This window comes from Armigeres subalbatus, chromosome 2 (genome assembly GCF_024139115.2).
Source record: "Armigeres subalbatus isolate Guangzhou_Male chromosome 2, GZ_Asu_2, whole genome shotgun sequence".
NCBI lineage: Eukaryota > Metazoa > Arthropoda > Insecta > Diptera > Culicidae > Armigeres > Armigeres subalbatus.
The window spans coordinates 270,262,548-270,288,465 of record NC_085140.1 but is presented as its reverse complement, the minus strand read 5'-3'; the positions used below and the strand labels follow the sequence as shown (position 1 = coordinate 270,288,465).

At 39.7% G+C, this 25,918-nt stretch overlaps 1 protein-coding gene across 6 annotated transcripts in view; it reads left to right on the top strand.

Annotated features, from left to right (window-relative positions):
• The window catches only part of LOC134212215 (cGMP-dependent protein kinase, isozyme 2 forms cD4/T1/T3A/T3B-like), a 617,973-nt gene that overhangs the window by 290,201 nt on the left and 301,854 nt on the right, over positions 1-25,918 (top strand). For 2 of the 6 annotated variants that reach the window (XM_062689879.1, XM_062689878.1), the window contains exons 2-3: positions 23,955-24,800; positions 24,872-25,071. The exons of the other annotated variants lie outside the window; for them this stretch is intronic. In XM_062689879.1, the coding sequence (XP_062545863.1) occupies positions 24,252-24,800; positions 24,872-25,071 (749 nt within the window). In that variant the 5' untranslated portion in view covers positions 23,955-24,251. The remainder of the gene's footprint in view (positions 1-23,954; positions 24,801-24,871; positions 25,072-25,918) is intronic. 6 annotated transcript variants of the gene reach the window in all.

The window sequence follows — 25,918 nt, the reverse complement described above, 5'->3', positions numbered from 1 at the left end:
TGGAACACGATCAAAAAGATTGGGAAATACCTAAGTAATTTATTTTTCCAGATATTTATTTACATGTATGCCCCAATAGAATAGCAATCAAATGTTTATCAACTACCGGTGCGAACAAGTTCGTGAAATGGAACCCAATTTGACATGTGGAGGATTCTGAAGACAGGAAATGTTAATATACCACTTCCTCATTTTTTTATGAATACAATATATTTATTTTTGGAAAATTTTCGACACTCGTCAGAAAGTCATTTGCCAGGATCAATTTTCCAGAATGAGCCATTCCCCAGACACTGATAAACCAGAACGCACCACTCCTTAGAATAAGCCACCATTTGCCATGTACGCATTTGCCCAGTATGCTCAATAATTGTATGATATAACTGTGAACAGCGTCATTTGGCATTAGGGACATTTTTCATAATTTTGTTTTTTTTTGTTTTTTTAGTTGTTTGACTAAGTAGTGCTGAAAAAACCGGAGTGATGAGTATAACACCGCTCCGGTCGATAATAGAATTTAAAAGACGTAATTCTTTCGAATAAAGCATACATACGGGTTTCACTTGTCCGGAGTACGGCAATGATGGATATCATTCCTTCTTTAAAAGTAGACGCTAGCCCGGATTAAGTAATGAAACATGTTTTTCCTTCTTTAGAAGTAGACGTTTGCCCAGATTAATGTAATGGAAGATGCGACTCCTTTTTTCAAAGTAGGCGCTTCCTCTGATTAAGGCAATGGTTTAAGAATAAGCGTATGCCAAAATTAGACCTAGACTAGAAGTAGACCTAGACTTGTAGATATAACTTCTTCAATGACATTATAATATTTCCTTGGTATGAAGAAAGAAAAGGAGTCATCCTTTCGTTACGAGCATTAGTTCCCAAGACAATGGGGAATATGATTTAATCTTAAAAATGAAGTCTGCATCTGAAATAAGGCAAAGAAATATGATTTCCATTCGAAAAAAGTTTTCTCTTGTATTAGACACATATGAATGTATTTTTTGATAAATAGTGTCCTTCTTTCCAAAAATTGTCTAATATGTTAAATATAATCCCTTTCATGAAAAAAATTTATACCGAAGTACCCTTCATTAGTTCTTCATTAATTCTTTCTATATACTCTAACTACCAATAATAATCGGACTTTCCAGTTTTACTAATTCTGGGGAATACTACATTCAGGTAAATTGCATTCTGGCAAATGGTCTATTCTGGGAAATGGCTTTCTGACATTTGGTCCATTCTTGCAAATGGGTTTCTGACAAAAATCATTCTGGCAAATGCATTTTGATAGTATTTTATACATGGGAAATGCTAATAATAACACTGATCGATAGTAAATTTATATCCGCGATATTCGTGTGCTGCATTTGTAATTCTCAACCTCTAAATTCGACTGGTGACTGGCATTAGTTGCATAATTTTAAAAATTCAGAGATTATTTGGTCCCAAAGAAGGAGGGTATTTGTCGCTTTTGTTATTTATTAATTTGCATGTTGATGGACATAACTAAGTTATTATGATTTCTGCATGTTCCTTGGGTATTTTTCTGGCAAAATAGGCCTCCCAGGGGAAACGATAGGTAGGGATATTGACAAATCTTCAGCAGCATATGGAGACGCATGGTACATCCGTGGTACTATCTTGTGGCCAAACATCCGTTAAATTAAATAAATGAACAAGTGTGCGATAATGTGTATGGTAACCTGTAGTAAGTAAACCTAAACCTAATTACATGTTATGAAGTTTAAGATTGCTGAAGTTTAAATTAAGAAGTGTTCAGATTACCGAATATTAATAATTTCATGTACACATGAATAGTTTACTCAAATATTCTGGCTAAAGTATTTCAGTAGTTTTAGCTTTATTTATAAATTCTTAAAAAGTACTAAGTGTAATTGAAATTTAGTAAAAACGTGTTGATTACTGCCAACACTCCCGGCAACGCAATTGTGCCATTTCAGTTTGCATATTTGTGACTTACTCACTGTGCGCAATGAAGGCACGCAAGTTTGAGTGGGATTAATCTAGATTAAAATAATGATGACATGTTTTGAAGGGTGCGGACTGTGTGTCGGCAGTTGTTTATTCGTGTTCAGCAGAAACACTCAATTTATCAAGCGTTCTGAATTTAATTATCGCAAGACGAAGATTGTGGCAATTGGCTTTCGCTGGACGAGTGGACGCTACGTGGGACTGGTGTCAGTAGCAGGAACAAGCGCGGTGATGAAAAAATGAAATCTGATCCACCAAGGCTTTCCAGGGTACCCATTTGCCGAGATTCGCAAAATTATCGCTGCGGTTTATCTTGGAGCAAATCTTGCGTGTAAATCAATATGGGCATCGGGCTGAAAATCAAGTATCGTTAGACCTGCTGAAGCAGCATGTGTTCAGTTAGTTTTAACACGATGTTGCTGTCCCGCTTACAAATTGAGGTTTGGTTTTCCAACTGAATTAATGGGTGAGAATTTATCTTAGCTTGTTTGCTCTGGTTTGGCTAAATATTGTGCAATTTCTGGAAAAATCAATGCTCCCAATTCAAATTCTAATGAGTTCTACTATAATTTAAGAACTAACTTACATCACATTATGAACACTTTCGAGTCTACAATCTTGTGTTTTTTATTTATTTATTTTTTTGTATTTTTATCCGCTTTTTTCGGCCGGCTCATCTCGTTCTACAATCTTTAAAAACATGTTAGAAACGTATTAAACTTTTATTGGGTGTGCAAATAATGTCTTCTACAATGTATTTCGATTCTATCTGGTATGATGAATACGTGATGTGTCCTCTTTAGAAGAGTCACTAAATCAAAACGAGCTGGTCGTTGGGCCACCGCGAACTTGTTCCACCTCAAAATGGGAGCAGTAGGTACTGATTCATCAAGCTCTTCTATAGAGTCACGAGACAACTTCTCATTCATAAATGGCCGATATCAGCTTCCATGAATTACAGTGTCAATCATTACATAGCGCACAGATGATCAATCGGTGCTCATTTATTCAGTGCCTACGAAGTCCGAACGATAAAGGACACCAATGTAGGCATTAAACAGAGCCACTCATCATCGAAGCCATTCGTCTCCGCGGGGGTTTGCGCAAAAACAAGCAGAATGATCCACCTAGAAATATACTTTTGCTTTGGAAATTCGATTTCATAGCTGATTGGCTGAAGGCCCCGAAGGATTGTTAGTCCGTTATATCAGAATCTTCTGGGGATCCTACTGTTGATTTAATTTTCAGATGAATCAACAGCCTTTCAGTTCGCCGCAGTGCGGCACAAAAACTGGTTCAGCCATATTGATCGCGACAGGTGCGTCACTGTTTTACCCAGCCAGAAACAGATTCATCGCTGTCGTCTAAGGCAATTTCTGCTTCACTCCATCGTATGTACTTAATCCAATCGGACCACCATTGCTCTAGGTCTGAACGGAGATAAATCTCGAATGCAGGCGCGCGAAATCTAGTTCTGTACTGCATCTCATACATCACCGATTTGTACAACAGGTGAACCCCCGAGGCCACACCGCAGTCGCGTCGTCGCGTCGGTTTCGCTCGAAGAAGACTTGCGTAAGGTCCGACATCTTACTGCGAATGTGCGGCGGTGCGGTGGCTGCAATCCTTCCAGAACGCGTGCCGCATGTTTCACATCCAACCCGTTCGTTGGTGGCCCAGGAGGTTGATTGGTAATTAAATTCTTTACTGCTTTTGGGTGCTTAGTTGGGCGAACTATTTTAATGCACCTAAAAAGGCATAAGCAGCAAACAACGGTCGGTTGAGTGACTTTTCATACTGCCGTTTGCAAGTATTGCCAAATGCATAAATGTTCATAAACTAATTTTGCAACGAGTTCTATTAATTTGTGTAATGATAATGGTTCACAACATTTTAAAAGTTGCTTTTCAAACAAAATTTTTGGACACTTGAAAACTAATGGAATAAATCCTATTTAGAGAAAAGATACCAGTACAAAGTTTCATCCACGTGTAAATGAAATCAAATTAATTTAAAAATATATGGAACACAATTTGTTGTCCATATATTTTTCAAGAAATCATTTGGTATTTATCCTACCTCCTACTTATGTGTACAATATTTAATTTGGTTGGTTTTGACCAAACACGGCGTATAAATTACGATTGGTTATTCTTGGTTTGATTCGACTATCAAAAGTGATTCTACTTCATTTATAGATTTTTATCTTCGACCGATTTAATTGAAGTAAACTTTTTAACCTCGCACTTTATTCAGCACAAGGCACCGATTTGGGAAAGTGCGAAGGATTAATCGAGATAACAACAAAGACTGTTTCGTACATTTCCATCCCATACCCAGCGGGGTGTTGATCCTCGAATCCAATTTAACTGCCGAAACGTGTTCGTAAAATTTTATGATTATTTTTATTTACATCGTTGCGAATCCGTCCTGGCTGTCACATTTGACTGGACTTTCGCTTCCACTGGTTTATCGCGCACCCAATTAGCGCTAATGGAGTGGTGATCGCTGGCATCTCACCTCAAACCTGCCACCGTGTGCCATCTCCTTCGTCTCGGTCATCTCGAGCTTCAGGTCAAATTTATGTTGAACCATTTGGCGATTCGCAATTTTTCAACCCCCTCGAGTGTCGACGGGGAATGAGTGCGGATTAGTTCGAAACATTTGAAGAATGCGAAGTGGATCGGTGATTTGTAGCTCGTACTCGTGCGGTTGCAGTTGGCAGAAACGGCGATGTCGTCATTTGCGACGATATAATAATCCTGCGCTCTCAGCCTCTGCCACTGACACTGGACTTTGCTGGGCGCAACAGATGTTGAACTGGCGTTGTCGGTTCGAGTCACGAGAGAGTCTTTAACTTTTCTAACGAGATCAAAAATGACACTGGCACGAGGGGTTCGTGCCGGCCCGGCGTGGACATCATTGTGGCGTGAGAAATTATAGGCAAATGGGATTATGCCAATTAAGATCGCTAATAGTTTTAGAGTGGTGTCGTGGATAATTAGGTGAGTTTAGTCACAGTTCGGATTGAAGAACTCGTTGGAATAACACTGACAGGTATCCATATTGTCTGCCAAATCGAATCCATGTCGATAGTTTCGGACGATTTCAAAGGTTTAGTAGCTTAGAATGTGTAGTTCACTTCAAGGAGTAGATTAGATGAGTCACAATGCAGGGATAGTATGTAAAGTAAGATCTCAAGCCAAGAACAACTTCAAGTAATCGTATAACGTTTTACGAATTATTCTGTCATAAGAAATCGAGATTCGATTTGATTTATGGAAAGAACACATGGCAAAACATTCAAACCATTTATATCTGAAGCCGCCATCAGAAACAAACATATCTAATGGTCTATAGCTCAATGCAGTAATGTCGACTTCCCCTGAGTACCAATTACAGAACGCATAACTCTTGAACAAGGTTGCACTTGGAGGTTGCACCGACTAAGCTCGACTGAACATTGAACATAGTTGAACCCGATAGGGCCGCCAGAGCTTTCATTAAACCGTCACGACTATTAATTACTGATGATTTATGTGTCCCCAGTTTCCTTGTATCCACACCGGCCCCGAAGAACTTGTTTGTGCACTTTAATTGGGGTGGTGGTGATACGAACGCAAATTCGCCATCATCGTTAGACGAAAGTAGCAACTCAATTCATGTTAATTTATTCTATTCGGCCGTCGTACTCCTTTCGTTTTCTTGCGGTTTTAATTGTCGCTGGCTTGAGTGACAGGACAGCATTCGCTTTGAGAAGAAAAAAAACACACAGAACAAGCCTGCTCCAATTACAAAACAAACAACGGCTAAATTAAATTGGCTCGACCGATTCGTTCGTGGGAGGCTTCACTGAAATAACAAAAGAAAAATGCTCTCCTTTCGAACCATCGCCGTTTTTGTCCGAATCAATCAATTTCTTTGTCGAGTGCCATTTTTGGCACACATCGTTACGCCCGTGACTTCAATGTAGCTTTCATCATCGCAACCACAACGTTGCAAAATGGACATCTAATGAGTCAGAGTCAGAGGCTGCCAATTTCAACGTGGAGAACTCACATTGATTAAACACTCATCAACTGTCAATAGCTTTAAAACTGGATGTCCATCAATCGTGCAAAAAGCTGTTGAAGCATTGCCGAGAACTACGGGTGAAGTAATCGGATTATCAATGTTTTGCTGAGAGTATAGTTTTATAAATTAGTTGGGTTAATCTGTTTAGTTGAAGTTGATTGAGCATGTCCAGTAGCTGGTTCGATAGATAGAGCATAAAATATGCGAGATAGCAAGAACTTTTATAATATTCATTAATTCAACCTTCTTTATATAGATTCAGAAATGACTCAGATTGATTATGAAGCTCATTTCTTTGTAGCTGATTCTCTTCAAATTTGTTTGGAATGAATTTTGAAGTCATTCGAAACTGCACTGATAAAGTGGTGAAGGCTAGCATTTTCGTGCTATTTCCGTCTTTGGAATTTGTATGGGATTTTTTTTTAATATCTTAGGGAAGTTCTTCGGAATTTCCACGCAATTTTCGAATAAAATTTGTTAAGAATTTGTGGAAAAGATGTTTAATTTCGAACACATAGTAAAGTATGGAAGGTGTTTTAATGAGATATTGCAAAAAAGATTCAGCTGCCAGTGGGACTTGAACACACACTATTCCATTAATTACACGGACATATTATCTTTTTTCAACTTAAACACTTCAACACACAAGTTTGAACAATCCATTTCCGAACTGATGTTCCACAATAATCCATACCAGACAGTTACTGTTAACCCAAACATCTGAAAAGGAACAATTATAAGATTTTCCGCTGAAGAAGACACCAACCCCGTGTCGAAACGTTAGACAAATAAAAATCTTGTTTCATTCATTAAAGACTGCGTGGGCAGTTTAATTTGAAATAACAATAAACAGCAAATCTGCCTCCATACGGCAAAAAGAAGCACATGTTTGTGATTCAAACGCAATCGACTGTTGTTAAATTCCGATACAAATAGTTGCGGGGAGAGTGAAGGTGTGAAAAGTTGTCAAAGTATGATTCTATGGATACGGGGAATTGACTGATTTCTCACCGCTATTAGCATGTTATAAAGCAGTTTCTCTTATGGGCATCTGTTGTATAATTGGTAATACGTCCGTGTATTTAATGGAAGAGTGTGAGTTCATGTTTCACCGGCAGCTGAATCTTTTTTCGCAATATCTCATAAAAAAACATCTTTCTTGGCTAACTTAACTTAACTGACATCCCTCAAGAAAAATTGTTTTGGAATTTCCACGTGAAATTTTTAAATTTTACTTTTCGGAAATGAGCAGGATTTATTTTCGGATTTCCATGGGAAATTGTTCAAAATGGTTAAGGTCGTCCGACCGGAGATCATTCTGCCGAAAGCCGTTAAGACGAATTTGGCCGAATTGTTTGGCCGAAACGTTTATTAGGACGAAAACAGTTTGGCCGAAAATGTCATTTTACCGGAAATTTAGCCGAAAAGGCCTTTTGCCCCGAAAAGTCGTTTGACCGAATAGGTCATATGGTCGAAAATGACGTTTGGTCGAAATGATTATTTGGCAGAAAAAGCAATTTGGTCGAAAAAGTCATTCGATCGAACAGGTCGTGTGCGGTCCATATCGTCCAGATGGGTCTTTTGTCCAAAAGTTATTCGGCGAAAAGCCATTTGTTCAAATGCCATTTGACCGAATAACAAGTTAAGCCAGAAGTCATCTGACCAAACTCCACATTGTCAAAAATAATAAGGCCGATAATATCACTTAGCAAAACACGGCATACGTCCGAAAAGGACATACGTATGAACCGGTATTACTTATTCAGACTAAGGCCGAAGTGGCCTGTGCGGTATATAAGAGTCTTCTCCATTCGGCTCGATCCATGGCTACACGTCACCAACCACGCAGTCTACGGAGGGTCCGCAAGTCATCTCCCACCTGATCGATCCACCTTGTCCGCTGCGCACCTCGCCTTCTTGTGCCCGTCGGATCGTTGTCGAGAACCATTTTCACCGGGTTACTGTCCGACATTCTGGCTACGTGCCCGGCCCACCGCAGTCGTCCGATTTTCGCGATGTGAACGATGGATGGTTTTCCCAACAACTGATGCAACTCGTGGTTCATTCGCCTCCTCCACGTACCGTCTGCCATCTGCACCCCACCATAGATGGAACGCAGCACTTTCCTTTCGAAAACTCCAAGTGCGCGTTTGTCCTCCACGAGCATCGTCCAGGTCTCGTGTCCGTAGAGGACTACCGGTCTAATGAGCGTTTTGTAGATTGTCAGTTTGGTACGGCGGCGAACTCTATTCGATCGGAGCGTCTTACGGAATCCAAAGTACGTACGATTTCCAGCCACTATGCGTCTCCGAATTTCTCTTCTGGTGTCATTTTCGGCAGTCACCAGTGAGCCCAAGTACACAAATTCTTCTACCACCTCGATTTCGTCACCACCGATGCAAACTCGCGTTGGGTGGCTCACATTGTCTTCTCTTGAACCTCTTCCTATCATGTACTTCGTCTTCGACGTGTTGATGACCAGTCCGATCCGCTTAGCTTCCCTCTTCAGTCTGATGTAGGCTTCCTCCATCTTCTCAAAGTTACGTGCAATAATATCTATGTCGTCGGCGAAGCCAAATAGCTGGACGGACTTATTGAAAATTGTACCACTCGTGTTAATCCCTGCTCTTCGTATTACCCCTTCCAAAGCGATGTTGAATAGCAGACACGAAAGACCATCACCTTGCCGTAACCCTCTGCGGGTTTCGAAGGGACTCGAGAATGCCCCTGAAACTCGAACTACGCACATCACCCGATCCATCGTCGCTTTGATCAACCGTGTCAGTTTATCCGGAAATCCGTTTTCGTGCATTAGCTGCCATAGCTGGTCCCGATCGATTGTATCATATGCGGCTTTGAAGTCGATGAATAGATGATGTGTGGGCACGTTGTATTCGCGGCATTTCTGCAGTACTTGGCGAATGGCGAACACCTGGTCCGTGGTGGAGCGAGTCGACGGCATAAAATTTGGGAGAGTACCTTGTAGGCGGCGTTCAGCAATGTGATTGCGCGGTAGTTGCTACAATCCAGCTTATTGCCCTTTTTGTAGATGGGACACACGACACCTTCCATCCACTCCTGCGGCAAAACTTCCTCCTCCTAAATCTTGGTAATGACCCAGTGCAGCGCTCTAGCCAGTGCCTCACCACCGTGTTTAAATAGCTCTCCTGGTAGTTGGTCAACCCCAGGGGCTTTGTTGTTCTTCAGCCAGCCAATCTCCTTCTGGATTTCCTGGAGATTCGGAGCTGGTGAGATTAAGTCCTGCGCGCGTTCTCCCAGGTCCATCACCATACCGCCATCTTCGTCTGCCACATCGCCATTCAGGTGTTCTTCGTAGTGCTGCCGCCACCTTTGTATCACCTCACGCTCATTTGTAAGAAGGTTCCCGTTTATGTCCTTACACATATCAGGCTGTGGCACGTGGCCCTTACGTGAACGGTTTAACTTATGAACCGGTAGGTGGCCGAAAAAGTCGTTCGGCTGAATAGGTCATTTAGACAAACGGTCATACGGCTTTCTGAACATATAATTTTTTTCGAAAATGCCGAGGAAACTCTGGAAAGTTTGCCTGGGAGATTTTGACAGACAAGACCTGTTTGCTTCCCACGGAGTCTTCTGAAAAAAAAATCAGCGACTTGAAACCTTGCACATGTTAAAACACATGCAGGGGTAAAGCTCGTCCCTCTTCCGTCTATCTCCGGACGCCGAGTTTAAGAAAGACGTTCGCAGTAGGAGAGCCTCGACTATCTAAGGATCGGTACACTGTACAGGCTCTTCTTGCTTGGCGAGTTATTATCCACTGGAAGCCAGGGTCGACCCGGCCGTTCAAGTGAGGTCTTAATGTTCGGTCAGTGAGCCGCCCTGACTATCCGGATCAGGCGATGGCTCAGTTGTTGCTGAAGTAGTGTTGACTAATGTTGGCAGGCAACAGCGTGTTGGGTATTAGCGCGTGTTTTGAAGATGTAATAACGGTTTGGCGGAAGGTCTGCCATTCTTTTTGTTCACTGTTGGTTGGGTTTTTGGGGCATTTCTGAAGATTTTTGCTTTGAGTGAGGTATGGGTGAGACTACGTTTAGGATTGAGAAACTCTAAAATCAACTCCAACATTGGAGGTGGTAATTTTGGCAGTTGTTACGAGATCTTTGTTTGATGTCTTTGGTTACGGAGAGTAGAAAACGTTATGACCAGGAGAGATCTTGGACGTGTTGGCGTTATCATTTCAGTTCGCTTGATATGGACACCGCACAAAAGACGGAGATTCCAAAATCGACTGAACTAGCGTGTAAAGTGTTTTAGACAGCGAATATCGGTGAAATCCAAGGGCGTAGCCAGGGGGGGAGTGGAGGCTGAGCGCAGGGAGGGGCAGGGGGAGCAGGAGGAAATGAATTCTCTTAAACATGTGCACTTTACAATCCAATTATATTCAAAAATAGGAGGGTGAAATTCAAAAGATTCCCAAAAACTTATCAGGGTACCCAGGATCCATAATATATGAAAGTTCAAAACAACTCGAAACATTTCGGGCTCAATAATTCTCCTTGAAATCCTTCTAGATGCTCCGCTGGGAACTTCCTAATTCCTCCGGAAAAATATCCACAAATCACGCTGACAATCATTTGAAAATCTTTCTCAGTTCCTCCTTATCTAGACACCCCTCACTATTTTTTTAGGGAATTCATGAGGAAATTCCTTGAAGATTTCTTTTCTTCTCTACAAGTTTTACTTCAAGACATTTCTTCGGCTATTCTTCCAGAAAAATCTCCGGCATTTCCTTCAGGAATGCATTTGAGAGCTCCTTCAAGAATACATACGGAATTTCCGCCAAAGTTCCACCAGAAGTTTCTTCAGAAATTTATGACGGAAATCCTCCGATTTCACTCCATAGTTTCACTTGTAAATCTATAAGAAATTCCTACGGAAATTCTTCTAGGAGCTTCTCCGGGCATTCCTCCTGGAACTCTTCCTTTAATTCCTCCGAGATAACTTCCAGGATTTTTTCCAGGAATACCTCCATAAATTCAATAGCGAAATCTTTCGGGATTTCATTCTGGAACTCTAGAAATTTTCTTTAGGAATTTCTCCAGGAATTCGTCCAAGTATTTCCCCGAAAATTCTTCCAGGTATTTTTCCGGGAATTCCTTCAGGTACTTCTCCATGAATTCCTTAAGGACTTTCTCCGGGTTTTTTTCCGTGGGCTTGTCCTAGAATTCTTTCCGGACTTCACTCGGAATTTACTCCAGAATTTCGTTTGAAAATTAATTTGAGAGTTCCTCCAGGATATATTCCAAGAGTTCTTCCAGGAATTTCTACAGAACAAACTCCCGGATTACTTTCAGGATATCATCTGAGAATTTCTGCATTAGTTCCTCCTGGTATTTTTCCTGGAATTCCTTCAGATATTTTTCCGGAAATTCCTTCAGGAATTTCTTCAAGAACTATTTCAGGACTTCCTTGTGGGAATTCCTCCGAAAATACTTGTGGGAGTTCTTCCGGGAGCTCTATGCAGCTTTTTTTAGGAATTTATCTACAAATTCCTCCAGAAGTTCCTCGGAGAATTTCTCTGGGAGTTCCACCGGAAATTCTTCCTGTAGTTCTTCAAGAAATTCCTGCAGAAGATCCACCGGCAGTTCCTCCGAGAATTCCTCTGATAAATTATCTGAGAATTCCTCCGGGAGTTACTCTGGGAGTTTCTTTGAGAGTTCCTCCTCAAAGGAACACCCGGAGGAACTGCCGGTAAAACTCCTGGAGGAATTCTTATAGAAACTGTCGGTGGATCTCCCGGAGGAATTTTCGAAGGAACTGCCGAAGGAACTGCCGAAGGAGCTCCCATAAGAACTCCCGGAAGAATTTCAAGAGGGACTCCTAGAAGAATCCCTAGAGGACCTCCCGGAGGAACTCCCAGAGAAACTATCGGAAGAACTTCGGGATTTCCAGCTAAATTTCTGAAGAAGGCCTAAATATTTTCTTGAAAAAAGAAAATGATTTCCTGAAAGAGCTATTGGTGGACTCCATTAGGAATTCCCGGAGAAACTCCCGGATGAATTGTCGGTGGAATTCCAGGAGGAGTTCTCGGAGGAATCCTCGAAGGAACTTCCGGAGGAAGTTCTTAAGAAACTCCCTGGAGAATTTTCAAAGAAACCCCCGGAGGAAATGCCAGTGAAACTATCAGATGAATTCTCGGAAAAAATCTTGGAGAATTCATCTTAAAGACAAATCTCGTCTAGCTGAAACCTTTGTAGGGGTATGTAGCTGGACCATCGTCATTATCAGAGGACGAGCTTCCAGAGAATTCCCTACCAGAGAAATTCTCGGAGGAGCTTCTGGAGGAATTTATATATAAATTCCTGAAGAACCCTAAATGAATTCCAGAAAGAAAGCCTGAATGAATTCCCGGATGAAATTCTGGAGAATTTCCCGGAAGAATTCTTAGAGGAACCCCCGTAAGAACTGCCGATAGAACTATCCTGGAGGAATTTTTGGAGGAACTGTCAGTGGAACTCCTGGAAGAATTCCCGGAGGAACTCCCGGGGGAGTTTTCGGAGAAACTCCTGGAGGATCTCCCAGTGGAAATTTTAAAGTTTACACCGGAGTTCTTTCAGGATTTCTTTGGGAATCAATCTAGAAATTCCTCCGAAAATTCCATTGTTGATTTTATTTTCGGTATAATTTCTGTATAAATTTTCGGTGGAAATCCTGGAGAAATTCTTTGAAATTTTCACAAGAAATTATTCGAAACTTTCAGGGAAAATTGTATGGAATTTACACAAGAAATTCGAAGGTTTTTCGCGAAATTTTCAGAAATGTTTACTGGCAATTCTGCGGAGTTTCCATGGAATTTTCTTAGCAATTCCACGGTGTAATTTTTCAGAAATTTTTATGAGAAACAGCACGAAAGAATTATCCGAAAAATTCCCTGCAGAACTTATAAAGGAGTTCGTTGAAGATTTCTTGGAATAAATAATGATGGAATTTTCGGCCAATTCCCGGTGAAATTTATGGCGGAATTCCTGAAGACATTGCCGAAGAAGATGCTGGAGCCATTCTTAAAGAAACCCTGATAGAATTCCAGATAGAATGACTGGAGCAATTGTCGAAGGAATTCCTGGAGGAAGCTTGCATATTGGTTTTTCTGCTTATTTTATGATAAATATTATTTCAAAGAGGATTTGCTTAGTAATTCAGATGTATGGTTCTAGTTTTCTAAAACTTATGGAAAAATGCAGGATTTTTATAATAATTGTTATTTCATATTATTTGTGAATACTGAATTTGAAAATAATTTTTTCACTTTATTTAAAAATATTTGTTGAGCGATAAATCATGCAGTTTTAAATTAATTATTGTTTTAATCATTAGTGTTGTTAAATAAACGCACAACGCGAATGTTGCATTGTGGGCGTGAATGCGTCAAGTTCATTGGCGTTGCGTTTTAGTACAAAACGCTGACTTCAACACATATCGCAACGCGCTATTGTGATCCAGCCTTTACTATTGGTTGTGGATTTGGTTTTTGTGAAAGTTTTTGGAACTTAGAAGGAAATAGTGCCAAGCACTAATATACAAGTGTTTTTATAAAACTACGATTCAGAAGACCTAAAAAAAGTTCCCCTCCCCCCCCTTACTTGAAATCCTGGCTACACCCAATCGATGATTTCAGAACGATGATCGTTAAAGGTTTGTCTGGAATCAAGCAGTACATCCAAATCTTTTTTTTTGACTGACCCTCTGAATAGTTGTTTCGCCAATTTTGTAATCCATTTTAACAGTGGCTGCAGGCTGTTATCACGAAGCACTTATTGATGCTGAGCGACATGCGATTAACTTCGCACCAAAGGACGAAAGCGTTCAACAAGGATTGCAGTCGTTCACAGTCGGCTAGACTCTTAACGACAACATGAATCTTGAGATCATCAGCATATAAAAGTCTGCATCCAATGCCTAGCAGAGCAGCGACATCAATGAAATAGTTCGCGAAAAGAAGTGGCCCAAGATTACTCCCTTGAGGTTCACCCAAGAAATTTGAGAATCAAGTGCAGTAATGCGATCATATCTTGACGCTAAGCCCTCTGCTGCAGAGGTATGACTCCAACCACTTGCGTTCGACGCACCAAGCTTAGCCAGCCTGCACAATAAGATTCGATGGTCGATTTTGTCGAAGGCTGCCTTCAAATCAGTGTAAATGGCATCAGCATCAGATGGAAAAGTACTAGTCTATATTGGACGGTTGGGCAGTGCAACCCCTGAAATAGTTGGAATAGAATCAGTTTGGGGCTCCGTGCAACAATGGCTCCTAGCGATTTTCCTCTTTATCGGCAGTACACCTGTAACTGAGACATTGCTACCACACAGCACAGTTTTTACTAAGCACTTTCATATCCAATTAGTGGTTCCAAGTGATGAATTTATTCTCAAATTTACGATAACAAAATAGAAATAAATAGAGACTCACACAATGTTCCGGGATAAGGTACTAAGCAGATCTTCATTATTTTCATCAGATTCTTTTGAAAAAAAAACTTTTGTGCACTTTTGGGGTTAACTTTGACGACCCCAAACTTCCAGGAGTAATCTCTGATTTGATTGAACTACTTAGAATTTTTCAGGAGTTCTTGTAAGGGTAACTTCTCAAGGAATTCTGCACTGCCTTTAGGATTTTTTTTCAGGAAATAATTTATTAATCTCTGCCAGAAATGTTTGGATTTTCTATAGAAAATCCTCTAGAACTCTTTCAGTGAACCTTTCTAAAAAATCCCGAGAAATGCTTCTCTATTTCTACGTAAAATTGTACAGAATTCCTCCAGGAAATTCTATCTAGTAGCTCTTTTAGACAATCATCCCCGAGTTCCTCTATGATTTCTTCAGAAATTTTATTCAAAACGCCTGATTATGCTCCTCTTGCAGAATTCCCTCCAGAACGCTATGCTCCTCTACCGCTGAGCTTCCTCCAGAAACTCCTCCTTCAGCTTAGTAGGAATTCCTCCAAAAGTTTCACCCGATATTCCTTCTTGGGAAATTCTCTAAATATCTGAAGAAATGGAATTTTTGGATGAATTGATGGATTTCCTGGAGGAATTGTCAGTTGAGATCTCAATTAATAACTGTGTATGTGTTAATGGACCTCTACATTGTGAGTCAGCTGTCAATTCCAATCAATGGCGATAAACTTGCAAGAAAAAAAAAAAATCAAGAAATTTCCAGTTAGTCGTTAATTTTGGCAAAGCCGTGTGTCGTCTAAAGCCATTGTTTCAATAAACCTCCTTTAGTTTTCGGATTGTGACAATTCAAAGGCGGTTCCTAAAATGGTCCGAGGTTAACCACACCGCACCGGACTAAAGTGAATGTGCCGTGAGAGTAATATTGATGTTACACATCATTATAATATTTCGGTTCAACCTTGTACAGCTTTGGCTATGATAAACCATGTAAATCAGCAGTAGCATTTTTTTTTTGTTTTGCGACCGTCGTCGTGTTAATCCTTGTGACATGACCAATGCGAGTGCACTGTCATGAAGGACGAAAACTCCACAATTCTGCATTCTTTGTGCAGGACCACGATAGATTGATCGATTGTTGTGAAGGCGATACACGTTTTTGTGCGCCATAATTAAGTGATTATTATGGTGATAAAATCGACCGGAACGGCGATTTGATTTGGTATCCGTATTGAAAACCTTGATCGGAAATTTGAGCGCTACCTCCAGGTGCGAGTTTAATAAAGACATAAACAATCTAAGTTTCATAGATTTCGTCAGCCAAGCCCCAAAGTTGGAGAGGTGGTAAACTTATTTCACCTCCACTAAATAGTTTCTGCAACATTTTTGCACCATATCGGTCCTGAACAGATGGGCCCGCAGGCAAGGCTAAGTTCTCGATCGCAAAATTTACGACGGCTGCGTAGTATGATGGAAATGTGTCAACACATCTATCAACTTCGGCTTGGATGTGCCCTGGCGGACGACCATAATTATAGTGTTGGCGTTGCCGTCAATTTTTTATTCAACAACCCTTCTACGGTGGTCGTTGTGCTGTTTTTTTCTCGTTTTCCTGCCTACTTTGTACAATCCGTCAGTCCAAAGTCGCTATGTGATCAAGTTGGTTTATCTCTGCCATAAGATGATGGTTGTTTTTGGTTGGTTGAGCTTGTCGGTAGCTATCTCGCTATGCGAAGCTCTTGACAGTTTGGAGTGATTTCTTTTCATTATCCTAGTCATTGTTTTAAGTGTTAAAGGTTTTGAGAAAATTGTCCAATTATGTTGTCCCGGGCGTCATCAAAACTGTACTGCGACTGGACACATTGAGCTCGACATCGCTTCGAATTTTGCGTACAGGCAGAAGGTTCAGTTGATTCAAAAGTATAAGATTGCTAATATCGTTAATTCTGACCTGGCAGCCAAATTATCGCTACTAAAAGTGTCAAACCGATGTTGTTGATGAAACCAAACATGCACTTCAATATGATGCATGAATTATGGCCAATTGAAGCTTCTTTGACTACAAAAATCGCCGCAAAACAAAAACGTTTGGTGAGCTTTACAAATTTTGTGATTTATTTATATTAGGTTTCGAGTCATTAGTTTCGACCATCTTTTAGTAATTTTTAAGCATGCTTTTCTCATAAGTCGTTGTTCTACGGCAATCCGAAAATTGTCTAGACCGGCACCGGGTATTTAACCCAGCCACCTCAGAATGATCTTGCTTTATAGCCGCGCATCTTACCGCACGGCTAAGGAGGGAGAATTTATTTGGCCAACCCTGAAAAATACATATTTTTCAAAAATAATAGATCAGTTAGTAGCAGCGTGGATATAGGAGCCCCGATCTCCATCTTACTGTATATGTTCATCTCATCGCGAAACAAAGAAATACAGCACCAATTTTGTCGCTTCTTTTTGTAAACATGCGTGCTCACTGCTGAAAAAAATCACAATAATGAGAAACAAATCAAATTGCTTTCCATTGCTTTGTGTTTGATGGGATGAATATCGGAGCAATGAGATGGATTGCAGGATCAGTTCCCCTACCTTCTATTGAAACTGATTCATTAGTCTCGTAAATTGCTTTACTTTTGGAGTTCCTGTTCCTGTTATTCCTGTTCTCTCAAATTCATGTACTGTTCCATAAATCCATAACCACACATTGAAAAATTAATACAGTCGCATCTCCACATCTCGATATTGACGGGACCATCGAGATAGGAAGAGATCGAGGAATCAAAGGAAAACTGAAATGGGTACTAGATTCAAAAAAGCTCGTTGCTATGAAAAACGACAACACAACAAATGTCATTTCTTGTTGTTGATATGTTTGTTATTGTCCAAAGATGGTCTAGTAGCCTAAAAATTTTATCATATCGACATAAGGAGAGTGAATCCAGATTTTGATCAGAACACATCGAAATAGAGAAATATCGAGATAGGGAGGTTATCGAGAAATAGAATGCCCAAATGTTATGAAATTTTGTGATGAAATATTTTAATTGTCTAATGGAGAAATTTTTGGAATTTTGTAACGATTTTTTAAGGATTTGATAACGAAATTCTCTAATTTAATTTTTAAAGATGAGTAGCACCATTTTTCTTCGATTTTTTCTGCTGCGACATTTTGAAAGTTTTCCCACGAATATCGAAATTTGCCTCACAATTTTCGGAATTTTGTTACATTTTTTTGTGAATTTTAGACAATTTAAAACGAATTGAAATATTTTCAATATAAGACGACAATTTTGTAGTTGTTGCAAAGTTTTCAAAATTTTGGATGATATTGAGATGTTCTTAACATGTAAATATTTTTTTATCATTGAAAAAAAATCACTTATTTTGCGACACTTTTTAAAGATTTTTATCGAAATGTTTCAAATTTGCAACGAATTGGTCAAAATTTTCTTCGATTTCTTTTTTTTAGTTCTTTGACAACATTTTTTGAATATGCGCCCTAATTATTGAAATATTTGACATCTTATATCGTGTATTTTCGACGGAATTTTTGAAATTACTTACAATTTTTGCTTAGGAATATTTTGGAATAGCATGACAAAGTATTTAAATTTTTTTTTTTTCAAATTTGCATCAAAATTTTACCATGAAGATCTTTATAAAAAGATTTGCATATCCATTTTAATTTTTCTTGTAATAATTTATTTAAACTTTTGATATTTCAAAAAAAAAAATTATTTTCGTTTTTTTAAAGATTTGCAATGCCGTTTTTGAAATTTTGTTAAGTATTTTGTTTAGTTTTCTATGGCAGTATTTAATTTCACGACAGCAAAGTTTTTTTTTTCAATTTTTAATATTGACTAGGGCAGTGGTTCTCAACCTTTTTCTTGAGAGGTACCCCTTCGAACATTTGCGTTAATTGAGGTACCCCTTAAATGGAAAAAGAATTCCAAGCTCCTTGAAGAGAGGCTTCCGAGTCTCTTGAAAGAAGGCTTCTAAACCCCTTCAACGGAGGCTTCCGAGCCTCTTGAAAGGAGGCTTTCGAGCATCTTGTAAAGAGCCTTCCGAGCCTATTGAATGGCGGCTTTTGAGCCCCCTAAAAGGAGGCATCGGAGTATCTTGAATGGATGCTTCCAAGCCTCTTGAAAAAGAATTCCTAGCCTCTTTAAGGGAGGCTTCGAGCCTTTTGAAAGGAGGCTTCCGAACCTAGGAGGCTTTCAAGCCTCTTTAAAGAAGCTTTCCGAGTCTTTCCGAAAGAGACTTCCGCGCCTATTAAAAGAAGGCTTCTAAGCCACTTAAAAGAAGGCTTCGGAGTATCTTGAATGGGCGCTTCCAAGCCTCTTGAAAAAGAATTCCTAGCCTCTTTAAAGGAGGCTTCGAGGCTTTTGAAAGGAGGCTTCCGAACCTAGGAGGCTTCGAAGCCTCTTTAAAGAAGCCTTCCGAGTCTTTTTAAAGAGTCTTCCGCGCCTTCCGGAGGCTTCTAAGCCTCTGTAAAGAAGCCTTCCGAGTCTTTTTAAAAGAGTCGTCCGCGCCTATTAAAAGAAGGCTTCTAAGCCACTTAAAAGAAGGCTTCGGAGTATCTTGAATTGGCGCTTCCAAGCCTCTTTAAAGGAGGGTTCGAGCCTTTTGAAAGGAGGCTTCCGAACCACTCGAAAGGAGGCTTCCAAGCCTCTTTAAAGAAGCCTTCCGAGTCTTTTTAAAAGAGTCTTCCGCGCCTATTAAAAGAAGGCTTCTAAGCCACTTAAAAGAAGGCTTCGGAGTATCTTGAATTGGCGCTTCCAAGCCTCTTTAAAGGAGGGTTCGAGCCTTTTGAAAGGAGGCTTCCAAGCCTCTTTAAAGAAGCCTTTCGAGCCTTTTTAAAAGAGCCTTCCTAGCCTTTTGGATGAAAGGATGCTTCCGAACCACTTTAAAAAAGGTTTCTGAGCCTCTTGAAAGGAGGATTCGAACCACTTAAAATGAGGCTTCTGAGTATCTTGAAAGGACGCTTCTGAGGCTTTTGTGAGTACGGTTCCAAGCCTCTTGAAAGAAGAATTCCGAGCCTCTTTAAGGGAGGCTCCCGAGCTTGTTAGAAGAGGGCCTCCAAGCTTCTTGAAAGTAGCCTTCCGAGCCTTTTGAAAAGAGCTTTCCGAGCCTTTTAAAAGAGAAAAGAAAAAAGAAAGCTTAGAAGAAGGCATCCGGGCCTCTTGAAAGGAGGCTTCCAAGTCTCTTGAAAGTAGGCTTCTAAACCTTTTGAAAGGAGGTTTCCGAGCCTGTTGAAAAATGCCTTCTGTGCCCCATGAAAAGATCCTTCCGAGGCTTCTAAAAGAAGGAAAAAAAAGTTAATAGAAAACAGCGCCTCTTGGAAGGAGGCTTCCGAACCTCTTGAAAGGATGCATTCGAGCCTCTTGAAAGGAGTCCTCCGACCTGCTTGGAAGAAAAATGTCTCTAAAAATGAATGCTTTCGATTCTGTACACACTCAGTTTTTATTTCTGCAGCTCGGCAAAAGCTCGGCTCTTGGCATTTATGAGAGGACGTAGAGTTCTCTGCATCTTTGTTAAGTAGGTGTCCAACTTATCGATTTTTTTTTCATTTTGAATTTTCATAAGAAAGTTTTTTAGATTAGAAATTTTTAATTAAATTTTCGAAAATCTGAGGCGAAATTTTTTATGTTTTTTTTAATTCAACACATTTGAGCAATTCTCTGTGAAATCGGAGGTCGATTTATATTAGTATTTTTTTATTTCCCTGAAACTTTGAATATACATCCTTTATGGCCAAAAAACATTATCTGCATCATTGGTTTGCCATTTCAACTCTGGTGTAACTTTAGACAAGGGCCAAGCAAAAACACCTTGAACACTTTCAAAAATATATAACTTGAAAACGACGTGTACGATCATTCTGGTGTCTTTGGCAAAGTTTTAGGTAATCAATGGGGCTATGTGAAATAACATACACTGTGAAAAACATTTGTGAAATTAAAACATTGAAAATTAAATTTCGATTTTCTCAAAAACGAATTTTTCAATATTTTTTATTAAAAAAAAAAGACAGGAACACCGTCTTTGACCAAAGGTCGTACAGACTGAACACCTAGCATGAGACAACGGACAGGACACATAACACCCAATGGACCAGTGGGGGATTTTTCGATCACGAAAAGTTCCCTCCTTACGGAAATCGAGGGCCGGAAATCGGGGCTAAGGCTAAGGAGGGCCCCTTAGCATGGAAATGACCAACCACCGCCCCATTATTAGCATCGTGGACAATAAAAAAAAATTGACGTATACCTTTTCCATTGGAAATTTAACGTACTTTCATAAAATCAAATTGATAAAAACGTAAAAATAATATTTCAACCATTTTTGAAAAAACAACTTATTTAAAAAAAATTATAACTTTTTTGTCAATTATTTCTCCATCATGGCCCATAGTGCAAAATAATACATATATTATCTGCTACAAAATATTACAAAATTCGTTTTTGAGAAAATCGATTTGTAAGTTTTATTTTCAATGTTTGAATTTTTTTTCCACAGTGTATATTTTTTTTACATAGCCCCATTGATTACCTAAAACTTTGCCAATGGCACCAGAATGATCAAGTTATATTTTTTTGAAGGTGTTTTTGCTTAGGCCCTTGTCAAAAGTTACACCAGAGTTAAAATGGCAAACCAATGATGCAGATAATGTTTTTAAGCCATAAAGGATGTATATTCAAAGTTTCGGGGTAATAAAAAAATACAAAATTGAAATCTTGAAAAAAAATCGTGATTTTACAGAGAATTGCTCATTTCGTTTATAAATTTAAGAACATTATTAAGCTCTTTTAGTAAAATGTCTTATGACAGGTTCTTATACTTGTTGAAACTTTCATGCGATGAAATATTTAAATATTATTATTTCTCACTTTTCGCACTGAGAAGGGAGAAGTAATAAACAATGAGTAAAAAGTGAGGAATAATGAGTGAGAAGTGAGATAAGAAACGTCTAACTTCACACCTTACACTTCTCGCTTTTCACTGTATAAAGTGAGACGCCTCACTTCTAACTTCTCATTTCTCACTCGCAACTTATCACAGTGACCGTTTCTGCTAAATGCCATTTAGGCCGAAAGACTTTTCCAGCCTGTTCGGCCAAACTACATTTTCAGCCAAATATTCCATTCGGTTAACCATGTGACCCATTCGGGCAAATGATATTTTCGACCAGATGGGTTCCTGCCTAATGGTTTGTTCAGCATCCGGCATATCGACTTTCGGCCAAACGTCCCTTCCACGATTAATACAGTAGTCTCTGTAGGAGACCCAACCTTTTACTATTTAGGGATCTCTAAAGCCATGTATTTCGACAAAAAAATATTTCAAAACATGGACCATAGACTCCAACATTTGCAATGCAGTAACGTACTTGTTGAAATTGTTTATGAATATTCTAAGCTTTTTATTTATCTTTAATTCGTCTTCTCAAATATGGAAAATGGAAAGGAAACAAGTAGATTTATTGGAATTTCAACCTTTTTCACAAAAAGAAATCTAATTTGAAGCTTAGTTATTTTATGATAATCAATAACAGATCCATAAACTCCATAATCCGCTCTTCCCCATCAACACAGTTACGAACTCCCAGTTACTATCAATAACAACGCACAAGACAAATTCGAACAACGATCACTACCGACATTAATCCGTCCTTTCTTCTTGTGCCGAAACCAGATGTATTTTTTGCGTAGGGGGTCCACATGATTCATTGCTTTCTTCGTTTGGGATGTGTTCATTACTTCTACCAAGCTTACCGACCGATATAGACACAACACCCGAAACAATATCCAGCCACGCAACTTTTCACGCGCCTTTTGTAGACATGTTGGCACATACTCCGCTGCCACAAGTAATTACTGTCAACGGAGAATAAATGCGCAATCGAATTCGCTCCACCCGGGTGTCATTGGCAATTTTCGAATTATTCAATCCTGTGCAGGAGGAACAACCAAGTCGAAATAGGCATCGCGCAATCGAATTGATTTATTCCGATTTGGCAGTTATCGGTTCCTACGCTTACTTGCGGTAAATCTCAAATGGCACACTTAACTATCAGCATCATACGATCCAGTTTATCAATTACATCTTTATATTTTTATGAATATGAATGTTCTAACTTTGTTCATTGCTACCAAAGCGGAAATAATTCGTTTTAGATTCAAGTTGAACTCTGCCAGCAACAACACTAATCGAATATGTATATAACTAAAACAGTACCAAAATACCTAAGTGTAATTAAATGCTCTAAACGGTAATAGCTTATAATATAAATTGCCCATACAGGCATACGACTGAAACAGGCTTACATATAATGTTCTCCGACGGTCGTTGCCAAACGAAACTACGATTAACCCTTTAAAATTACAACGATTGATGGCACTGCTTGCATTTAATTACGTCAATATTTCAACGGACAGTTTTTTTTTTGCACGACTACATTGGTGGTAAACGGTCTTGGCTCTGGTGGTCGGCCAATATTAATCGCCATTTCTCCGGGCCATCTGTGATCCGGTGTGAAATTTTGAGCGCGGCATGAAATTCGCTCATTGCGCGTTGCAATTGATGGAACCGTACCCAGCTCGGTGGGAAAACATGCGCGGGCAATAAAACAAAACCACGCTGCATGTGCCGAACCCTTTGCTAAAAAATTAGATTACAAATTTTATTTATACTTGGCATAGCATGGAAAATCATCCTGCGAGCCACATGATGTACGAACGAAATACAGGTTGAGATAGTTTTAAAAGCTAACAGTAGAAATAGTAAAAATATTCAAAGAGCACGACTAAGAGACAGGACGACAATGTCCCAGTTGCGGCCTGTGATGTCAACTAAAGCAACAAGCGTAGCAAACGGTCGGCTTTTTGCACGCTTTCTGAGTTCTAGTCTTGGTAGTGAGGCACGTGTGCGATAAATTTGCGAATTAGCGATGGGGCCACAGATCAAACGAAGTCGAACAGAGAATGCGAATCATTTTGTGTTTATTTTGATTTGTCAGTCAAAGCGACTTGGCAGATGATTCGGTTCTATTTCGGAAGTGAAAATGTTGTCTAACGTTCGGTGTTGCTAAAAATTGATTTACGCCAATTTAACCTTGATCTTCAAATTGATCTAAATAGCATTTGCGTGTCCAATGGGCGTGCCAGATGTTTAATTAATTTGGGTTTAGAGTGTTTCAGAAACTATAAGCATAGTTTTTTTAGGCTAAAAATAATACTGATAGAAAGATTTGTACTACTATTGAAATGTGTTGCCATCATCAATTAATTCCATAATATTTAATTTTAAATCAATCGTACAAACAATATTAAAAATTTACATAATGTAAAATTTGATCGATTCAATTGTTTGTTATTTAATATTATTCATGACAGTTCTCGATTTATTCAGATGCCAGTTTGATTGCCACCTCCCATGCTTTTATCATAGATAGATCTCCTACTGAAGTGCTGAAAGAAAACAACGAAATAGATGGCATTCACAAAATGCAAAAGTGAAGTGTAATAAAAACAAACAGCGAATAAAGAACAACACTCAACATCAAGTGAAGCAATGATGAGCCACATCATCTACGAAGGGTAGCGCATAAAGTCGATAAATATTTTCCGCACATCTCGAGTGATCGCGCACAATTGCATTTCAAGTGCCCGGCAGCGTCGTCGCCAGCGTGTCTGAAAGTTCGATCCGCACCACGCGCGTCAGTGTAAGAAGCAGGGTTCGTAGAAGATGGCCTCCCCGAAGCCGGCCCCGATGGCTGGTGGCAGTAAAAATGGCACCTCGTCGCCGTCCGGCAGAAACAATGGAAAACTGCAGCCGGGTGGCGGCGGTGGCGGCAGCAACGGTCGCAGCATCGAGGACACCGTCCTATCGCTGCGCCGTGAACTGCGTGAGGTCTACGAGACGCAACGTGAGAAGAATGAACAACTGGTGCAGCTGGAGAAGGATGTGCGTGATCGCGATATCAGCATACGATATCTGAAGAATGAGTTCAAGAAGTTGAAGGATTACTACCAGAGTAACAAAAGTGATTTAAGCATTCCGCCCAATTTTAGTGTAATCGGGAATGGTAAGCCGTGCGGGGCGGATGGGGGCAGTCTCGAAGATTTACTGCAAAAGGTGCAGAAAGAGTGCAAAGAAAAAGATTTGATGATAAGGGAATTGAACCAGAAGGTTATTCGATTGTCAAATAACTTGATTTACGTGCAGAAAGAGTCACTGAGCAAGGATGACCGCATTGACGAGCTTCAGAATGAGATTGACAAGTTCAGACAAGTGGTAAGAGTTTTGGCCTCCAGGGTGATGGGAAGATAGAGAGTATTTTTGCAAATTGTTCATCTATTTCACAGGTTCGTCCCATTACCAAGGCACTGATGGAGAAACGATGCTCGGAGGAAACGTACGACTCGTTTGCGCCGGGCATCGAGAACACCCGGGTGCTGCCAGTCAGTCATGAGCCGCGCATGAAAAGGCAGGCCATCAGTGCGGAACCGCTTTCGTCGTTGGCTGGAATGCAGGGAGATCTGATCAAGATTCCGAAGTCCTCACTGTAAGCATGAATTCTTAGTATTAAGCGATGTGGCTTGAGACTGAATTGAAAATGCCCCTTTCAAAACCATTTACCATCAATAATTTAATTAAGAACAAATAACGCTTGATAAACCAAACCAAATTTGCATATAGAAATTTTTAATCTGATGGCCTTATCACATACACTTTTTTTTTAATGAATTGAGTTTCTCACCACTCTAATATTCTATTGAAAAATGTCACCTTCTTGTCTCGGACATAATTTTTATTATACATAGATTTGCAGCATCCTACTTGCTTTCACCAGATTCCTTTTAAGGACAAGATTTAAATTTTCAATGTAAAATGTCTTATTCTTCACGGATTGCGCGGTTCAAAAATGTAGATATGCACATCATCTACCTACAGCTAATGGGTGGTGATGTAAAAACTTAATAGCAGACTAATCAAACACGATCGTTGAAGACTACCGTCTGGCACTAGCCGCTTAGATGATTGTATAACGTTTCGCCGAAAACCATTTTGCGGAATTCATTTTCGCGGTAGAACATTTCGTGGAATAACTTTTCGCGGTACGTCATTTGGTGAATTGTATCCTTCCGCTGAATGACTTTTGACGGAATAAGTCATTTCGTGGAATGTCGTTTTGCGGAATATTGCGTTTAGCAAATTGACATTTTTTAGCACGGCTAAGGAAGGCCTCTCAGAATAAAAAAAGTTTTCGAACATTTAATTGCCCTTTACAAACCGTTTATACCTGACAGCCGGAAAAGAATTATTTCCTCTCATAGCTTGTACCGGGCAGATGCATCTATTTTTCCTTTCATCTTATACCGAGCAAACGTGTCCATTTCAAAAAGGCATAA